Genomic DNA, 16,748 nt, shown 5'->3' with positions numbered 1-16,748 from the left:
AGACCACCCTAATGCTGTCAGAATTTAACATGTGTCCCCCCCCTGCTCAAAATGGAGAGAGGTACCCTACCCCTTGGGAACTCTCTTCACTAAGGTGGAAGAATCTGGAGAGACCATCAGCATTGGTATGGTCAGTCTCAGGATCATGCTCCACTGTAAAGTCCAATCCCTGTAAGGAGAGGGACCACCTCAAGAGTTTAGGATTTTCACCCTTCATTTGCATAAGTCATCTGAGGGGCCTGTGGTGTGATGGATCCCGGAAGGGAGTCCCAAACAGGTATGGTCTCAGCTTCTTCAGTGCCCATACCACAGCAAACCCTTCTCTTTCAATGTCACTGCACCTCTGTTCCAGTGGAAGTAACCTCCTGCTAATGGAGGCTACCAGTTGGTCTAGGCCCCCCTCATTCAGCTGTGTTGAGACTGCCCCTATGCCATGCTCTGAAGCATCCGTCTGCAGGATGAGTTCCTTTTAGTAAGCAGGGGTTCTGAGCACAAGTGCTGTGCACATGGCTTCCTTGCGACAAAGGCTTTCTTACAAGCCTCTGTCCAGATCACCAACCTGGGCTGCTTCTTAGAAGTCAGCTCAGTTAAGGGGGCAACAATGGTGCCATAGCCCTTAATGAATCTGCTGTGGTAACCCCGTGAGGCCTAGGAAGGCCCTCACTTTAGTTTGGGTTTTAGGTGGTTGCCAGCCATAATGGTTTCAATCTTGGCCAGGAGGGGCTGCACCTTTCCACTACCTACCAGGTGTCCCACATACACCACAGAACCCTGCCCAATCTGGTACTTGCTGGCCTTGATTGTTCGGCCTGCCTGTTGCAGGATCTGAAGCACCTCTTTGAGGTGGTGCAGGTGTTCCTCCCAGCTGGCATTGTAGATGGCAATGTCGTCTAAGTAGGCAGCACAGAAAGCTTCCTTGCCAGCCAGGAGCCTGTTAACCAACCGTTGAAAGGGAACAGGGGCATTCTTCAAGCCAAAGGACATTGCCTGGAATTCATAATGGCCCTCAGAGGTTGAGAATGCTCACCTCTCTTTTACTCCCTCAGTCAAGGCGATCTGCCAGACCCTGCTGTTAACTGAAAGGTACTGAGGAATTTGGCAGCGCCTAGCATGTAAATGAGCTCATCGGCTCTGGGGATGGGGTGTGCATCAGCCTTGGTGACAGAATTGAGGACCCTGTAGTTCACACAAAACCAAATATCTGGTTTGTAACCTGGAGGGGGCGGCCCTTGTTACCAACACCACAGGGCTGGAACAGGGACTGATAGAGGGCACAATCACCCTTAAGTCGAGCATCTTGAGGACTTTCTCCTGGATGCTGGCTCTCACCCTGTCTGACAACCTATACATTTTGTTCTTTGCAGGGGGACTGACTGCTGTGTCAATGTCATGGATGCACAGATGTGTGAGTCCAGGGGTGAGTGAGAACAGTAAGGCAAACTGCCCCAGCAACTGGTAACAGTCACCTTGCTGCTCTGAGGTCAGGGTGACAGAGAGGCTGACACTCTCCACTGACCCATCGTGTTCCTGTGCAGAATGGAGGTCAGGGATAGGTGCACTCTTTTCCTCCACACCCTCATCTGTCACAAGGAGCATGCTCACTTCGGACCTCTCAAAGTGAGGCTTGAATCTGTTGATGTGGAAACCTTTAGGGGGTTCTTAGTGGTCTGGAGGTCCATTAAGAAAGAGGCCTCTCGCTTACGCTCCTTGATTTCTTATGGGCCAGTTCAACAGTCCTGCAGAGCTCTGGGCTGTACTGGCTCCATGACCCATACTTTTTGGCCAGGCTGAAACTCTACCAGAGAGGCCTTCTGGTCATACCATCATTTCATTACCTCCTGGCTAGCCTTGAAGTTGCTCTTGGCCTTTTTCCAGAAGCGGTGCCTCTGATGCTGGAGGGCTAACATGTAGCTGACCACATCCTGGGAGGGAGGGTTTCTAGGAGTTTTCTCCCACTCCTCCTTAACAAGTCTCAGAGGTCCTCTGATAGGGTGGCCATAGAGGAGCTTGATGGGACTGAACCCTACTCCTTTCTGTGGCACCTCCTTGTTTGCAAAGATAAGGCACCACAGGAGGACGTCCCTCTTTCACCTCATGGCCTCAGGTAGGTCTGCAATCATGCTCTTCATGGTCTTGTTGAACCTCTCAACCAGACCATTGTTTTCGGGGTGATAGGGTGTGGTGAACTTATAGGTTACACCAAATGCATCCCACATGAACTTCATGTACACAGACATAAACTTAGTGCCTCGGTCAGACACTATCTCTTTGGGGAACCCCACGGAAAAAGATAATCATTAGAGTTCTGGTCACCACAGGAGCAGTCACCGTCCTCAGAGGGATTGCTTCTGGGTAGCTTGTTGCATGGTCCACCAAGACCATGATGAACCTGTCACTTTGGGCTGCCCAATGGACCAATGACATTGATGCCCACCCGTTCAAAGGTCGTGCCAACAACAGGAAGTGGGAACAGAGGAGTTTTCAGCTTTTTCCCTGACTTCTCACTGGCTTGACAGGTGAGACAGGAACTGAAGAATGTATCTGAGTCTGTCTTCATTCTGGGCCAATAAAAATGGGCGGCAATCCCGACGAAGGTCTTGTCTTGCCCTAAATGTCCTGCCAGGGGTATATCATAAACCAATCCCAGTAGGAAGGCCTGGTAACACTGGGGGACAACCAGCACAGGGCTGCCCCAGTACCCAGAGCCTTAGGCTCGCTGTAGAGGAGATCATTCTCCCAGTAGATAAGGTGGTCCCCAGAAGCTTTACCTGCTGCATGGGCTGAACCCTGTTGCCTCAAACCCTCAAGAGTGGGACCCTCTCTCTGCGCTTTGCAAAATTCCTCCCTGGTCGGTCCACTCTCAACTTGCCAGCCAGCAACCTCAGGTAGGTCACATCCGGCGGCAATGTCATCCCCGGTTGGCTCGGGAGCCTCGTCCTCGGGTACCCCGTCACCCTCTAAAGTGGTTTTGAAGTGCACCAGTTCCCCTTTCAACCTAGTCCTGTCTGCCAGGAGATATGTGGGGGTTATCAGTCCTTTGTGTGGAATCAAGCCACTACCCTTTGAAATGTAAGTGAGAGCCCCTCCACCCTTCCTGTCCAGGAACACCCATCTGTATGCAGATGCAGCTGAGTGTCCTGTGTTTATGACTGTCTGGGTGGAATGCACAAGGGGAGCTGTCAACCAGCACAGGCCAGGCGTGGATTGGAGACAGGCTGCAAGGCACAGAGAGCAGTAAGTGCAGAGAAATGTCTACTTTCTGAAAGTGGCATTTCCAAAATAGTAATGTTAACTCTAACTTCACCAGTAAGCAAGAATTTCTCACTACCATTCAATCATACCAAACAATACAGTGCCAATCCTTGCAGATCAGACATTACGACTTAAAAGTATATAAGGGAATTTCCAATGCTGGCCTATGAGAGGAGCAGACTTCACAATAGTGAAATAAAGCTTTGGGTGTTTTTCACTACCAGAACATGTAAAACTTACAAGTACATGTCCTGCCTTTCACTTACATAGCATCCTGTCCCATGGGCTACCTAGGGCCTACCTTAGTGGTGACTTATATATAATAGAATGTGAATTTAACACTTGGCAAGTAGTTTTAAATGCCAAGTCGAAGTGGCAGTGAAGTATATAAGGATGATGTAGAATGTTATGTCCAACTTAATTATAGATGCCTTGATATGAATTGAAGATGGTGGAGCCTTAGAAGATAGTGACCTACAATAATCCTATGATGCCATCTGAGAGTGAGAATGGAGGATAGTCCTAGACAATCTGGGGGCTATTCACAAATGTAAAGTTGCAGGTGAGTAAATCTTTATGTGTAAGTTTAGCCTGACACTATTGAGTAACTTTACTACTTTTGACTATTTGCTATTTACAAATGTAAAGTTACTTAAAAGTGAAAACTTACCTGTCTGCACCTACAAAACACAGGGTAGATTCAGTAAAAACACATAAACATCATATATGACTGTAAAGGTACCACTAGTAGTTACTTTACAACTGTATTTGACTTTCCACACACTTGACAGAGACCTCCGTTTTCTTGGTAGAGATCTCCCTACAGTAAAAAATTGGAAAATCTATAAAATGTTTTGAAGGAAAAAAGTTCACTTTTTTTATGATAAATGTTGATATAAATTAATTTTTCATATTCATTTTAAAAGTAGCACAAAAAATGCTACAACACTATCATAAATGTTAAATGAATTTAATGATATTAAAATGAACTAAAATTATTTTTCAAAGATTAATTTAAAACATCTACCAAAAGTAAACTTCTATATTTCATTATGTTTTAAAAACTACTAAAAGCTAATTATAGAATTTGAATTCATGCAACTATTATTTCAAAAAATTAACTTTACTTGGAGCACATTTACAAATGTTTTGGGTCTTTCCGTCTAAAGTAATTATTGAAGAGCAGTTTGTGAAAGGAATCAGCTTGTTTTTTGTAGGTGGGCGCATTTCGCTCCCTAAAGCCCTGCCTAGCCATCCCGTAATACCTCCATAGTTATCATTAAACCCCTCCCATTTATTTGTAAATATTCCCCACTTTCCAGCCACTCCACCTGCCTCTACCACATTTACTAGTAAAACATATACCTACAGGTGCTGAGATCTCTGCAGTCGGGGCAAAGATCTCTACACATGAAAAATTGTTGAGGCGGCGGTTTAGACCAGTGAATAGCATTTTGCGGTACGTTAGTAGCACTATTATTGTACTACTAATTAACTAAAAAATGCAGTTTGTGAATAAGACCCAATTTCTGCAAGATGAGGTTGATGAGATTATGAGACCAAATTAATTAGCTGTGTTTTCTGAGAAGGGCAGGAACCACTTCTAGGTCTAAGTTGAACTTACATGGTGAATTTAGCCCTCTGAGAAACCTGAGTAGGTAATGTACAGTCTAATATGTGGTAGAAGATTGAAGCCTTGGACATGAAACAATCTGATGTTTACTATCTGGCTGATTGGATGGCCGGTACCTTAAGGGATGTCAGCCTGAGGTGTATGGATGGTTAGTAGAGTGGGAAATGGATTGCCATCCAGGTGTATGTCAGTGATGTGTCTTATGGTGTTTGAGCTTTGATTTTCACAAGAGCCAGGCATAAAGCCCCATATTTATACTTTTTTAGCGCAGCATTTGTGCCATTTTTGACGCAAAAGCGGCGCAAACGTACAAAATACAATTTTGTCAAAAAGCGGCACAAATGCATCGCTAAAAAAGTATAAATATGGGCTAATGTTTCAGTATTTGGTGTTATGTGACTGTGGGGTTATAGGTAAAAAACGACACCTGTGGCATGCTTCTGAGATTTCTGTAGATAAGAGAGATCTATTTAGAAGGAATTGAAATTGTTTGCTGGAAGATAACTATGATGACTTCTATTATGATTCTGTTTGGTGATTGCAACTGGCCAGTGCCTAATTTGTAAAAGAATAAGTACCAAGCCCAATGATTTGTTCAGAAGCCCTCAGCTCATGCTATTGTATTTGGTGGTGCTGAATACCATGGCCTTTTTGTCTTGATCTTACCTCATGTCTCTTTAATCTAACACTCCACACTTCCTGCCTCTTTATCTCAGTCTTGGAGATCCTTTTCCCAGCCCTCTCCCTTTATCAGTGTTTTCACGTCTTCCTGTTCCTCCTTCTTTCCCACTTTAGTGTTTTTTTTCCTCCTGCTATGGACCCAAGTCTGTTGAAGAAACATAGGTGCCAGTACCCAAACATGAGTACAGGTGAGCAACTGCAACCACTGGCTTAAATTAGGCGTTGCAATCAGCACTGATGAAAATGGTGATGTGTTCTTCGTGGGAGCATTTTTAGGTGCAGCAAATTAAAGATCTTTGTCTAAGATCACTCCAAAGTTTTGTGCTCTCTGCAACAACTTCTGAAAAGGGTGGGCTGATTTCATGAAATCATCCAGAGGAATGGGAGAGGTGGTGGCTCCACAGAGTGAGAGGTTCGCATCTGGTTGGTGCTGGTTGAGCAGATCAGAGCTGGTAAGACATCCAATAAAGTCTTGAAAAGGAAAGTTTTTTGAAGTTTTTTAGTGGCACCTACGTCAGGCTAGGCTTTGTTAAAGGTCACTGTTGCTTGGGAAGAGCCATCACCTGTCTGTCTGATATTTCTGAAAATCCAGTAGGAATTAACATAATTAGTCACAGTTTTGCCTGGTGCCTCTGTGAGGTACATGGTGGATGCTGAAGTTAGTGCCATACCCAGCATGAGTCTTTGGCAGGCCAATATTTATGTGGTAGTGCCACTCAAATATTATTGATGGGTCAGTGGGATAATACTCATTACATATGTAGTAATTTGAAAGCCATGAGTTTAAATCTTGGAAAGATAGACTCAGCTTTCCATGGTTGGTACATCAAGTAATGGTACCATCTGGCACTTAGAAAGAGCCGAAGTGGTGTATGAATGGATTATTATTATTATTAGTAGTAGTAGTAGCAGTAGTAGTATTTGAATTAAGCTGACTTTTCTGTGGATCTGGTTGGCCTGAGGACCATCCCTTTGCATGCTCAGCTAATGCCTATGGCTAGCAGATAAGGCTGGTGTGGAATCAGCCACATGTTGAATCATTACATCTTCAAGGCCAGAAGTGCTGGGGCCTAGTACATCCACTTTGGGAGTACCAGGGCCATTTTTGCAGGCTGTTTCTGTAGCACTACAATTTGAATGTTTAAAGTCATGATGGATACTTTGAAGGTTTGATGTCTATTCAAATCATGGCTCCGTATATTGACTTTAGTGAATAAATATTTGTGGGATATCTTCACCTAAAAACTACCTTTTGAGTGTAGCTATCTTTAGCCCCTACATGTTGTAGCTGAGTCCAGAAAATTGCTCCACCATGATTCTGGCCATTCTGTATTTCACGTAATCGTTCTAATGGAGAGTGCTTGCTTATACAACTCACAGAATGGGTCCCCCACCTAATAACTGCCAGTGGTAAACTTGATCAGGTATACTACCTTGTTGTTTGCAGTAAATATGAATTTCTGCTTGATTTTGTAGTATTGCACCATGAGGTGTGAGTTCTAGTTTGAGAAGATGTGCTGAGGTGACTAAACATGTGAGTTTGACCCTGTGAGCCTGAGCACCAATTCCAGCTTCAGACATTGTCAAAACATCATGCAATTCATTTAATCTCCCTTTCCCTATAAAAACATACATTTCAGTAATGGACATCTGAATAGTGATATAATTCAAATGTGTAAGCCCTCCTTGAAGTACATGATCTTGAATCAGTTCCAATCATCTTTCTATTGCTCCCCAGCTAGTTCTGGACTATATACACACCAACCCATACATACAAGTTATCCTGCAAAATTTGAACACCCTTGTCAGTGGCACATGTAGATCAATCTTGGGATATTAAAAGGAACCTCCTTAAAATTGATGGGGCGAGGAATGTAGTTGTAGGAATTTCTCCAAAGTGATAAATATTTTTCCTGTGGAAAAAGTAAGCAGGCATTGGCTCATTTTCTTTTTGATAAATACACATATATAATCTTCATACGAAAATTTAATTCACCATTTTTCTAGAATTATGCCAGGAAAGCTGCTGTTAGTGACGGTTTCTAGGTGCAATTTCGAAGAGTTTTGTGAATTCCTGAAGTGAACATTCAGGACATTTTCTCTTTACTAAAATCCCTCTAATATTGGGTGGTTGTCAGAATGAAACAAATGACACATCTTAAAGACCTTGGGAAGACTTTCATCATCCTACAGAGTGGGCTGTAGTCCCCTGCACGTATATGTAGGACTATGAGCTCTGGTTAACTGAGCTACCAGCAGGATCAAATCCTGTAGCTCTCTTGCTTTGGACTCCAGGGGATAATCTTGAGCATCTTTATTTGTCCATGAATTCAGTCCCTTCAGTACCATATTAGTATCCATAGTTTCCAAAGTTAGTTCTCAAAGCCTTCATGCTTTTATCATGATCTTTTGTGCATAGGCATATCCAGAGAGATTGTAAATTTCGGCTGAATATGGTGGATTACTTCATGTGTGCTAGTTAGAAACTCTGCCTGTTGATATAGGTCAATCTGTATTTTGTTTTTTATATGCTGTCCATTATACATTTTCTGAATGTTTCAGTGCATGAATTACCGAAAAGCCTGAGGATTCTGAAAGAAAGTCCTGTGAATTTGGCAAGGCGTTGCTCAAATGCAGTTTACAAGACGTAGGTAAACAGTTTTATTGTATTTTCGAAGCATAATACATTGCAATACGAGTTAAGACCGATGAGGATCATCAAGAATACAAAAGAGGTGTAACCGGGTTAGGCCAGACTTATCCAGTTGCATTCATTTATTACAGTATTTATGGTCTATTAAGTAGTGGTCCACTCAGAACCTGCACTCTCATCCCTCCTTCTAAGCTCTATTCAAACTCCTTCTGTGCTCCTGTCCCTAATCTCTGATCGACGTCAGGTGTTTCTGTGTACTCTTCCACATTTACTTTATGTAGTCAACGGTTGGTCAAGAGAGAAAAACCTTAACAGATGACCAACATTTACCGTACATGAATGATGAACTCACTTGGTTAAACTATCTCCTCAACTGACCTGGGAGCCATGTTATGTTTAGGGACGAACCATGGTTAGTTATTTGTCCTGTATGACCACAGTCTGCCCATTTGTTTTGATATCACATCTGACTGGTCTCCGCAAACACTGGCAATCGATTGAAAGACCTTCAGTTATGCACGGATGATCACTGGGTAACCGCGTTGCTTAAATATTGCCTAAATACAAGGGAACAGAAAAAGAAATTGAACAAAAACGTTGACACAGAAATATTTTAAATATCTTGATCTATAACTCTTACTGCCCTCACTTGTATATTTCTTTATTACCTTTCTACACCTATAATTATTTAATATCAGAATGTATACAAAATATAAATGCTGTCAATAGTCCTCGGACTGTGACACTGTATATAAATGACAAATGCTAACAGATTTGTTTTCTTTTTCTTAGGTTGATATTACTGTTGAAGGCCATGAACTCATCTGCCCATCCATACAATACATCCAACTATGAGCAGTTAATGGAGACAATAAAGGCTTGCTTTAGCGTGCTCGATTTTATAATCTGCACTGCGTTTAGTGTGCTTATAATCGGGACTGTGCGGCGGAGCGCTGACCTGAGAAAGGAAGTGCGGTATTTCCTTCTGTCCCACCATCTTGTCTTCTTGACCTTATTCTTTGGTTTTGGAGCTGTGTTCAGTGGCATCCGAGCCCTGCAGGTCAATGCTCCGAGACTCGCATGTTGGACTATATTTGCAGTGCAAATAGTAGTTGGAAGGGGACTACTGCTGACACTGACTCTGATGTCCCTTAATGCGTGCATAGCCATATGTTGGCCTTTGAAGCATTTGTCAATAGTTTACATGGTTAAATTCAAAATGATGGTTTGTTTATGGATTCTTGCCTTGCTGGACCCTGTGGTCTCATTAATCTATGAGTCAATAAGCACTTCTCCAGAAGAAATAGTGCAGTTGGATCCATCTTGCCCATCAAGCTTGAATAGCATCCCTGCCAGAATTGCTGGGGTTGTTTTTATTGTGCTTCTGGTGATCCTCATGGCAATTAGCTATGTCCTCATTTACAGAGAAGCAAAGCACGCTGGTCATTTGAACAGTGCAAACAAGGCAGCCAGAAATACCATTGTCATCCACGGATTACAGATCACGCTACATATCATCCCCACCTTAATTGTTATCGGCATTGGCAGGAACCCTAAACTCTGGGCACTAAATTTAGCGAACTTCATCATTTTCTCTTTTGCTCAGTGCTTCAGCCCCATTGTCTATGGTCTCCGCTGCAAAGAGCTTCAGTGTAAACTGTTAACCATGTACAGAATCTGCTGTTGCTCTCCACAAGCAACCAGCAGTAATGTGGAGCTGCAACCTTCACCAGGACATTCACTTGAATGATTTTGTCCTTTGAAACAAAGGCTGAGACTAAATGGCGGAATATCTTACTCTGATCTGAAACGAAAACTAAAATGGCTGCTCCGTGGTTGTCTAAAATGTTTATGCTTATGCTTCATTCTCTGCCAGACTCTGACTCGTTACTATACTCATTACAGTATTCCATGAGCAACACTATGAGTAACACTGTACATTTTGGATTTTTGAATATGGTTTATATTGGTATTTATTCCTCCTGTTTTTCTACAAAAAATAAAAATGTGTGATAGTAAAGAATTAAACCGGACCCTTCTGTCCATAGGAAATCTGAGTACATGAAGAACTGTTATTTGATTGTAACCTTGCACAATGTGATTCTGAATGTCACAAAGAGGCTGATTCCCTTCTGTTAATAAGTGGGTTACATTAAAATAAAACTTTATTATTCATTTAAAGACGATACAGTAGGATCTAATAGCCAATTTGGTGCTCAGAGCAAAGATGGCAAAAGCCAGAAATTGGAAAAGACTGAGAGGTTCGTCGACACACATGCAGTATACTATACTATGGGTTTCGATGGCCATCAATACACTGTCTGCACTTGTGAGCCAGCCAGGAGCTACATTTCATGATCCCTGGTAATTTCTGTTAAAGAGGCAATCCTGGGAATGCTACCACAACAGCTCTCAAAAACCCAAGCAGCCATCAACAAACAAAGGAACATTATGGAATGCCAAGTTTTAATCACGCCAAGAAGAAAGACTTGGGTAAAGAGATCTTTGTTTCTGTGCAGTTTATGACCTATTTAAGGTACACAGCAAGGATAAATTTGTAGATGATGTGACTTAAGACCCTATGTTTTGTTGATTGAAGTGGCTCCAAACAGTTGTGGAGGGAGCCTATTGAATTCTAAACGGGGAGCGTAAAGCAACTTGCGGAACCCCTTTTTGTTGCTCTACTTTACAAGAGAGGAGAGTGGGAAGGCCTTTAAAGATAATGGAGGGAAATTGAGCGAGGATTTTAAAGAGTTTGGGGTATTATGGAACCAAGCCTTATTTGGCTCTTCATGAAAGTTGAATAATGTGTTGTATGTACTTGATCACTTGAAAAAAAATAGAAAGACAGATGTTGTAGAACTAAAAAGAAGACACACAGGGCCTGATTCTAACTTTGGAGGACGGTGTTAAACCGTCCCAAAAGTGGCGGATATACCACCTACCGTATTACGAGTTCCATAGGATATAATGGACTCGTAATACGGTAGGTGGTATATCCGCCACTTTTGGGACGGTTTAACACCGTCCTCCAAAGTTAGAATCAGGCCCACAGCTTTTTAACATTAACAAAGTCCTACTTTCTAATGGGTCTTGACTCCAGTAGAGTAACTACGGTGCCATCGGTCCTATTGCACGCAAGGAAATTGGCATCCCTACCACTGGTTGGGTATGATTATTGCAATGCACTGGGTCTCTCATATTGCTGAGGGTTGGTTCCAGCGCCCCTCCTGCACTAATGATAGCTGGACTCCTTGGCACAGGTTGAGGCGCACAAGAAGGTGGGTATACTCTCTTAAAAGGAAGTTGCTCTTTGATGCCTAACAGATCACCTTTAAGAAGCCAGTAAGTGGTCCAGTTGCTCCTCTTGGGCGATGCCAACGTGAACTCTTCAGATGTGTGCAATGTTGGAATAATAGTTACCATACCTGCTGGGACTAGTGTCCTGATCCTACTTCATTTCACCGTAGCTTCTGTTTCTTTTCACTATCACCACAGCCCCTGCGTCTGTTCACTGCTCAATCTCTCGACAGCAGCTCTTCACTATCCTATTTCCCAACAGCAGCCCCTGCATCTCCTTATTGTCACTTCCCTCCACATACCAAAACATCTCTCCATAATATCTAGTCACTTCTCCAGAAGCCCTACATCTTTTCACTGTAACATCTGCCTGAAGACCCTGCCCCTTTGCACTGCTCCAACTCTCCCCAGCTTCTGCATTTTCCTACAATGGTCCTTCTTTCTAGTGCTCCTTTATGTTTTCCACAGCTCCTTATATGTCCACACCAAAATCATCTCTTAACATTTATTTGTTCACAGCCCCCTTCTCTTTCCATCGCACATTCATCTCTACAAAATTGCTCTGCTGCCTTCTCTTAGCAATTCCTTTATTACCCCCAACTCTTGCATTTTGCCATTATCACAGTATCCCATACACAATTTGGCATCTGTTCACAGTGCCAGCATCGGCCTGCAGTCTCGTCATTTCTCATAATTATTGCATTTCTTCCCAGTCCTACCTTCTTTCCTCAGCATCTCTCAACAGTTATGGTCCATCTGCACAAATTATTCTTGAAAACATAATCATGCTCCTAACTGCATTTTTGGTTGATGGGTGCAGTCTGGAGGGCATTGGATGTTGACACTCATCTTCAGGGAGACAACAGCAGGCCCAAGAACTCCTCGATGAATAATACCCCTGACATCCCAACACTGCCACCAGGGTATCAGGGCTATGTAGAAGCAGCAATACATGTACCAGCAGCTGGCCCTTGGAGCAGCTGGTGACTGCTTTCCTGGACCAGGAGGGTGCCCCTGGGAGCTGTTTGGTACGAATTTACAGATGTTAAGCAGCAGGTCAGGTCACCCCAAAAAGACTGTGTATGTTCCCCTGAAGAGTTCAGAAGAATGAAAGTCTGGTGTCAATAATGGCTAACAGCACTCTCTGCGCTTTAACACTCAAGTGACCACAAGAATAAGTGTACAGTTTGAGCTATATTCACTATAATGTGTGAGGAGGACTGTAATAGACCTGTGACTAGTGAGTGACTGTAACCCCCAGCAATCAATATACAGCTAGGATCATTTGGTCGCAAAAGTACCTGTACCTGCATGTTGTCCTTAGTAAAGGTGCATTAGGTTGATGTTCACACCTTTGCATCACCTAATAAACTGGCAGATCCATGGTCACCAAAGTACTGGATCATGCGTATTGAGGTTTCCTCCCAGGACCTCGGTCAGAGGAGGCGGATGTAGATGCAGATCAAAGGACTGAATGGGCATCTGTGTACAATACTTAAACTGGTTCCATTTAGGAACATGAGTTATTTAGATGAGTCACTCTAGATTGCTCAGTTATTCTACTGTGTTCCAGGGCTCTTTTTAGTTAATTCACAGATTGTTCCAAACAAATATTATATCCTCTGACTCATGAGAGCTTCAGAGGCCCTTATAATTGTTTTTGATTTATGTGAAGAGATACTGGAGGGGCTTGAATCTACCATTGTAGCTGGTATCCTTGCAGCTAACTCTGGTGAGAATTAACTTTAGTGGGAGGTCATGCCTCAATGGCTATCATAGTGGCTGCATAGTTGTGCAGCTCTGTCACCGCAGCCTGGAAATGTGACAATTATCCCAGAGTGCAGCCGCCATTCATCAATCCTAGATGGTTGGAGGCTGGAGGAAAGGCATGGTGAGACAGGTCCAACATTTCTGGGTCCTAATTGTCCTGGTAAGAGGCATCTATTTAGTGCTGGGAGGTGTGCTGCAGGGGTGTGCAAGGGAATTGAGGGCCACGGTTGGGTCAGCAGATACTGCGACCAGTGAACACCATGGGTAGACCACTCCAGCCGCTGCTTGTCAATGGATGCTCATGACTTTTCAGAAAGGTGACAATCTTGCAGAGCCCACTCAACAGGGTGAATGAAAGTGCTGCATATCACGGTTCTAATCAAAGATGACTGGACTGAACCAGGGGCATGCCTCCCCACCCTTAGCAAAAACACTACGAGCATCTACTCTTGGGCAACACAAAGAGATACTGAGGTCCCTTCTGGCCAGAGCCCAGCCTCTCACGATCCCTTTTTTTGTTATTGACAACCTTCCCCATTGTGTGCCAACTCTCAATTGCACCTGGTTTCAAAGCAGGGTTTAAAGTCATACAGAGCAATATATGGAGGGGGCACCACTGGCAGCACTAAACTTAGGATACTAGGATCAATGCTGTCTTTTTGACCGCTTGAAGACCCTAAAGGAAGATAATGCTATAGTAGTGGTCGGGGGGTAGCACACCGCCTGCTGATGTAGATTATTAGCAATTCCTGCACCTGTATTTGTGTTGGTGGCTCCCGGAGGAAACTTTTATACATAGGACTACTAACAACACTGCTTTCCTGTTGCATCCTAGATGTGTTTGTGGAATGCTCAATTACTTTTGGTAACATAGGTCTAAACCTTGTAGAGTGACTCAGGCATGGAACCTCACGAGCTAACAAGAACACATACTTCATCGCAGATCATACCTGCTAGGCTACCCAGGAGGTATCCTTTACTCTCTGGTATCACAACTCACCCCTACAGGCTGCACTCCTGTGACTGTAAGATTCTGGCATAACCACTAGCACTGGCTGAGGACTGGGCGGCTCGTGCTGCAGGCGTGGATATCATAAAGTAGGCCTTTGTGTTTCTGGAACATTCCTGGGTATTATAACCCACTAGTCTATCAGCTGTGTGCTGCTACTGGTGTGAGTTGCAGTCACAGGTAAGACATGCTCCTCTGCGATGTCACAGGCCTTCTTCACTGTGAGTCGACCCCCAGTGCTGCCAGCTACCATTCAGCACAAAGTCTCAATAAAAATCAACAGAATCTGCTGACAAACTGGACAGTATACTGATAGCTATAAAACTCTAGAACCTCACTAGAGAATTAAATCAACATGGTAGTCATTCAGCTAAATTTGCTATGACAATCACAGGAAATTATCTGAGAGTGTCAACTACTGGTGCGCAGTAGAGAGTTTCAGCTGCTGTCATTGGTGGCGCAACAAACACTTTGTCATTATCAAACCATGCACATTGTCTCAAATAAAGGGCTGAAGATGCAGAAGTACAGACTCGTCAAAGCAATGTGTGAGTAGTTGGCCTGGCAAAGGACAGGAAAGAACAGAACCCAATAGAGTTTCTGAAAAGATAATTCAAATGCTTTATGATTTTTCATATATGAACACTCTTTTTCTCCATTTAAAGGGCACATATGATGCCTACCCGGAGGTCCCCCCAGGCTCTGCACTCTGACTGGTGGTCGCCAAGCTGCTCCACTAAAAAGACTGAGATGAAATACGGCAGGCAGCCTGCCGGCTAGACACAGCATATGATAACAGTTACATCATTTCTGTTTTCTGGTTATGCAATCACAGTACAGCAACAACATGCCTCCTTTACAAATGTCAAATGCAAACTGCATGAGTTGGGGCTGAAATGGTCTCTTCTGTTCACAGAAAAACTCATTGTGGCTACTGAGGACACACCTGTTTTCTTTGAGGAGTCTCTTGAAGCTTGGGACTGGATGGAGCACCAACCAGCGAACATTCACCCTGAGACAATCACAGTTTAGTCATCCAGGACACAAAGATGTGGATGCGGACAAGGTAATCTTGGCCCACTCAAAAATTATGCCCAAGTGGGAGTCCTGTCAGCCTTAGGGTGGTCTTTCCCCCAAATTATTGCCTCCCTCCTCCTATTTGCTGAATTTGTTTTTGTTGGTCTTAGGACTCTGCACACTTTACTACTGCTAACAATTGCTAAAGTGAAAATGCTCTCTCCTTTAAACAGCCATTTTGACCTAGAAATGTCCAAACCTTCCTTTTTAATATATATAAGACACTCCTAAAGTAGACCCTAAATAGCCCATAAAAAGACACGTACTTTTCAGTTTAACATGTTGTGGTAGTGAAAAATGTGCTTTTCACTATTTCAGGACCTACCTCTCCCATAGGATAACATTGGATTACCTCATTACATTTAATGTGATGGCTTTTGATTGAGAGCAGGTAGGACACTCATGTTTAGTGTCTGAGGTACTGTAATTTAAAACCCTCTTTAATGGTAAAGTCAGATCGTAACTCACAGTTGTGAAAATGCCACTTTTAGATAGTTTTCATTTTTCGGTCCTAAATATATGTGTCCGGCAGCCTATTTTTGGGTCACAAGACCATGTGTAGTTGGCAGTTGGTCCTTTGTAAATTCCTCCCAGACAGCATCACAATAGTGTTGTGGCGCAGCCACTCACCTGAAAACCAGGCTGTCTGCAGGGGCGATGACTGTTCTCCCGACCTCCTGAGGCACGTCTCGGTGCTGCTGATTGCACCAGGAGCCCCAGCAGGTGCCCCAAAAGGGAAGAGGATTTGGAAAAAGAGAGCAAGAAACACTGCACTCCTTTTCACCAGGTCCAACTGGGTGCGGTTCCTCGGGTCATGGAGGACTGTCAGTGGAGCCCCTGGAAGTTGCCTTTCTGTGAAGAATTACGATATTGGTGAAGCTAAGTGCTACTGAGAGACTGCTTCACAACATTCAATAAAGCATGCACTGGTCTAATGAAACAGCATTCAAAAAGGCATGCGCTGATCTCATTAAATTCATCTAATTAGGTTATCACAGCACAATCACATGATAATATCAGCAACTTGGCCCTCTCTCTTTTCACGGATTAATATATACAAAAGGTGACAAAATCTGAATGTCTCTAAACAAATTAGGAAGTTCTGCAAGTCTTTCATGGATCTGCACTTTCACATTATGTTTTCTATGGTAAAACTACAACATAAAACGAGTTGCAATACCAAAAGCAGGAAAACTCACATATAGAGTATTCCTAGCACTGAATTGCATAATCACTGTTAACATAAAATGAATTGCAATACCAAAAGCAAGTAAACTCACACATAAAGTAATCCTAGCACTGAATTGCGTAATCATTACTAGTACAAAAAATAAACAAGTGGAAGATAGTGACGTTCTGTCACAGTTCTCAGT

The 16,748-nt window shown here is 43.3% G+C and overlaps 1 protein-coding gene across 2 annotated transcripts in view; it reads left to right on the top strand.

Annotated features, from left to right (window-relative positions):
- LOC138266637 (odorant receptor 131-2-like) overlaps positions 1-10,551 on the top strand; it is a 222,475-nt gene extending 211,924 nt beyond the window's left edge. Inside the window, exons 1-2 of one of the 2 annotated variants that reach the window (XM_069215453.1) lie at positions 7,649-8,213; positions 9,012-10,551. In XM_069215453.1, coding sequence (XP_069071554.1) covers positions 8,095-8,213; positions 9,012-9,969 — 1,077 coding nt within the window. In that variant the 5' untranslated portion in view covers positions 7,649-8,094 and the 3' untranslated portion in view covers positions 9,970-10,551. Of the gene's footprint in view, positions 1-7,648; positions 8,214-9,011 lie in introns of those variants that run through there. The other variant, XM_069215454.1, reaches the window with a different exon arrangement.
- Positions 10,552-16,748: the final 6,197 nt, after the last annotated feature.

This window comes from Pleurodeles waltl, chromosome 11 (assembly GCF_031143425.1).
Source record: "Pleurodeles waltl isolate 20211129_DDA chromosome 11, aPleWal1.hap1.20221129, whole genome shotgun sequence".
Classification (NCBI taxonomy): Eukaryota; Metazoa; Chordata; class Amphibia; order Caudata; family Salamandridae; genus Pleurodeles; species Pleurodeles waltl.
This window is presented reverse-complemented; position numbering and strand designations above follow the sequence as displayed.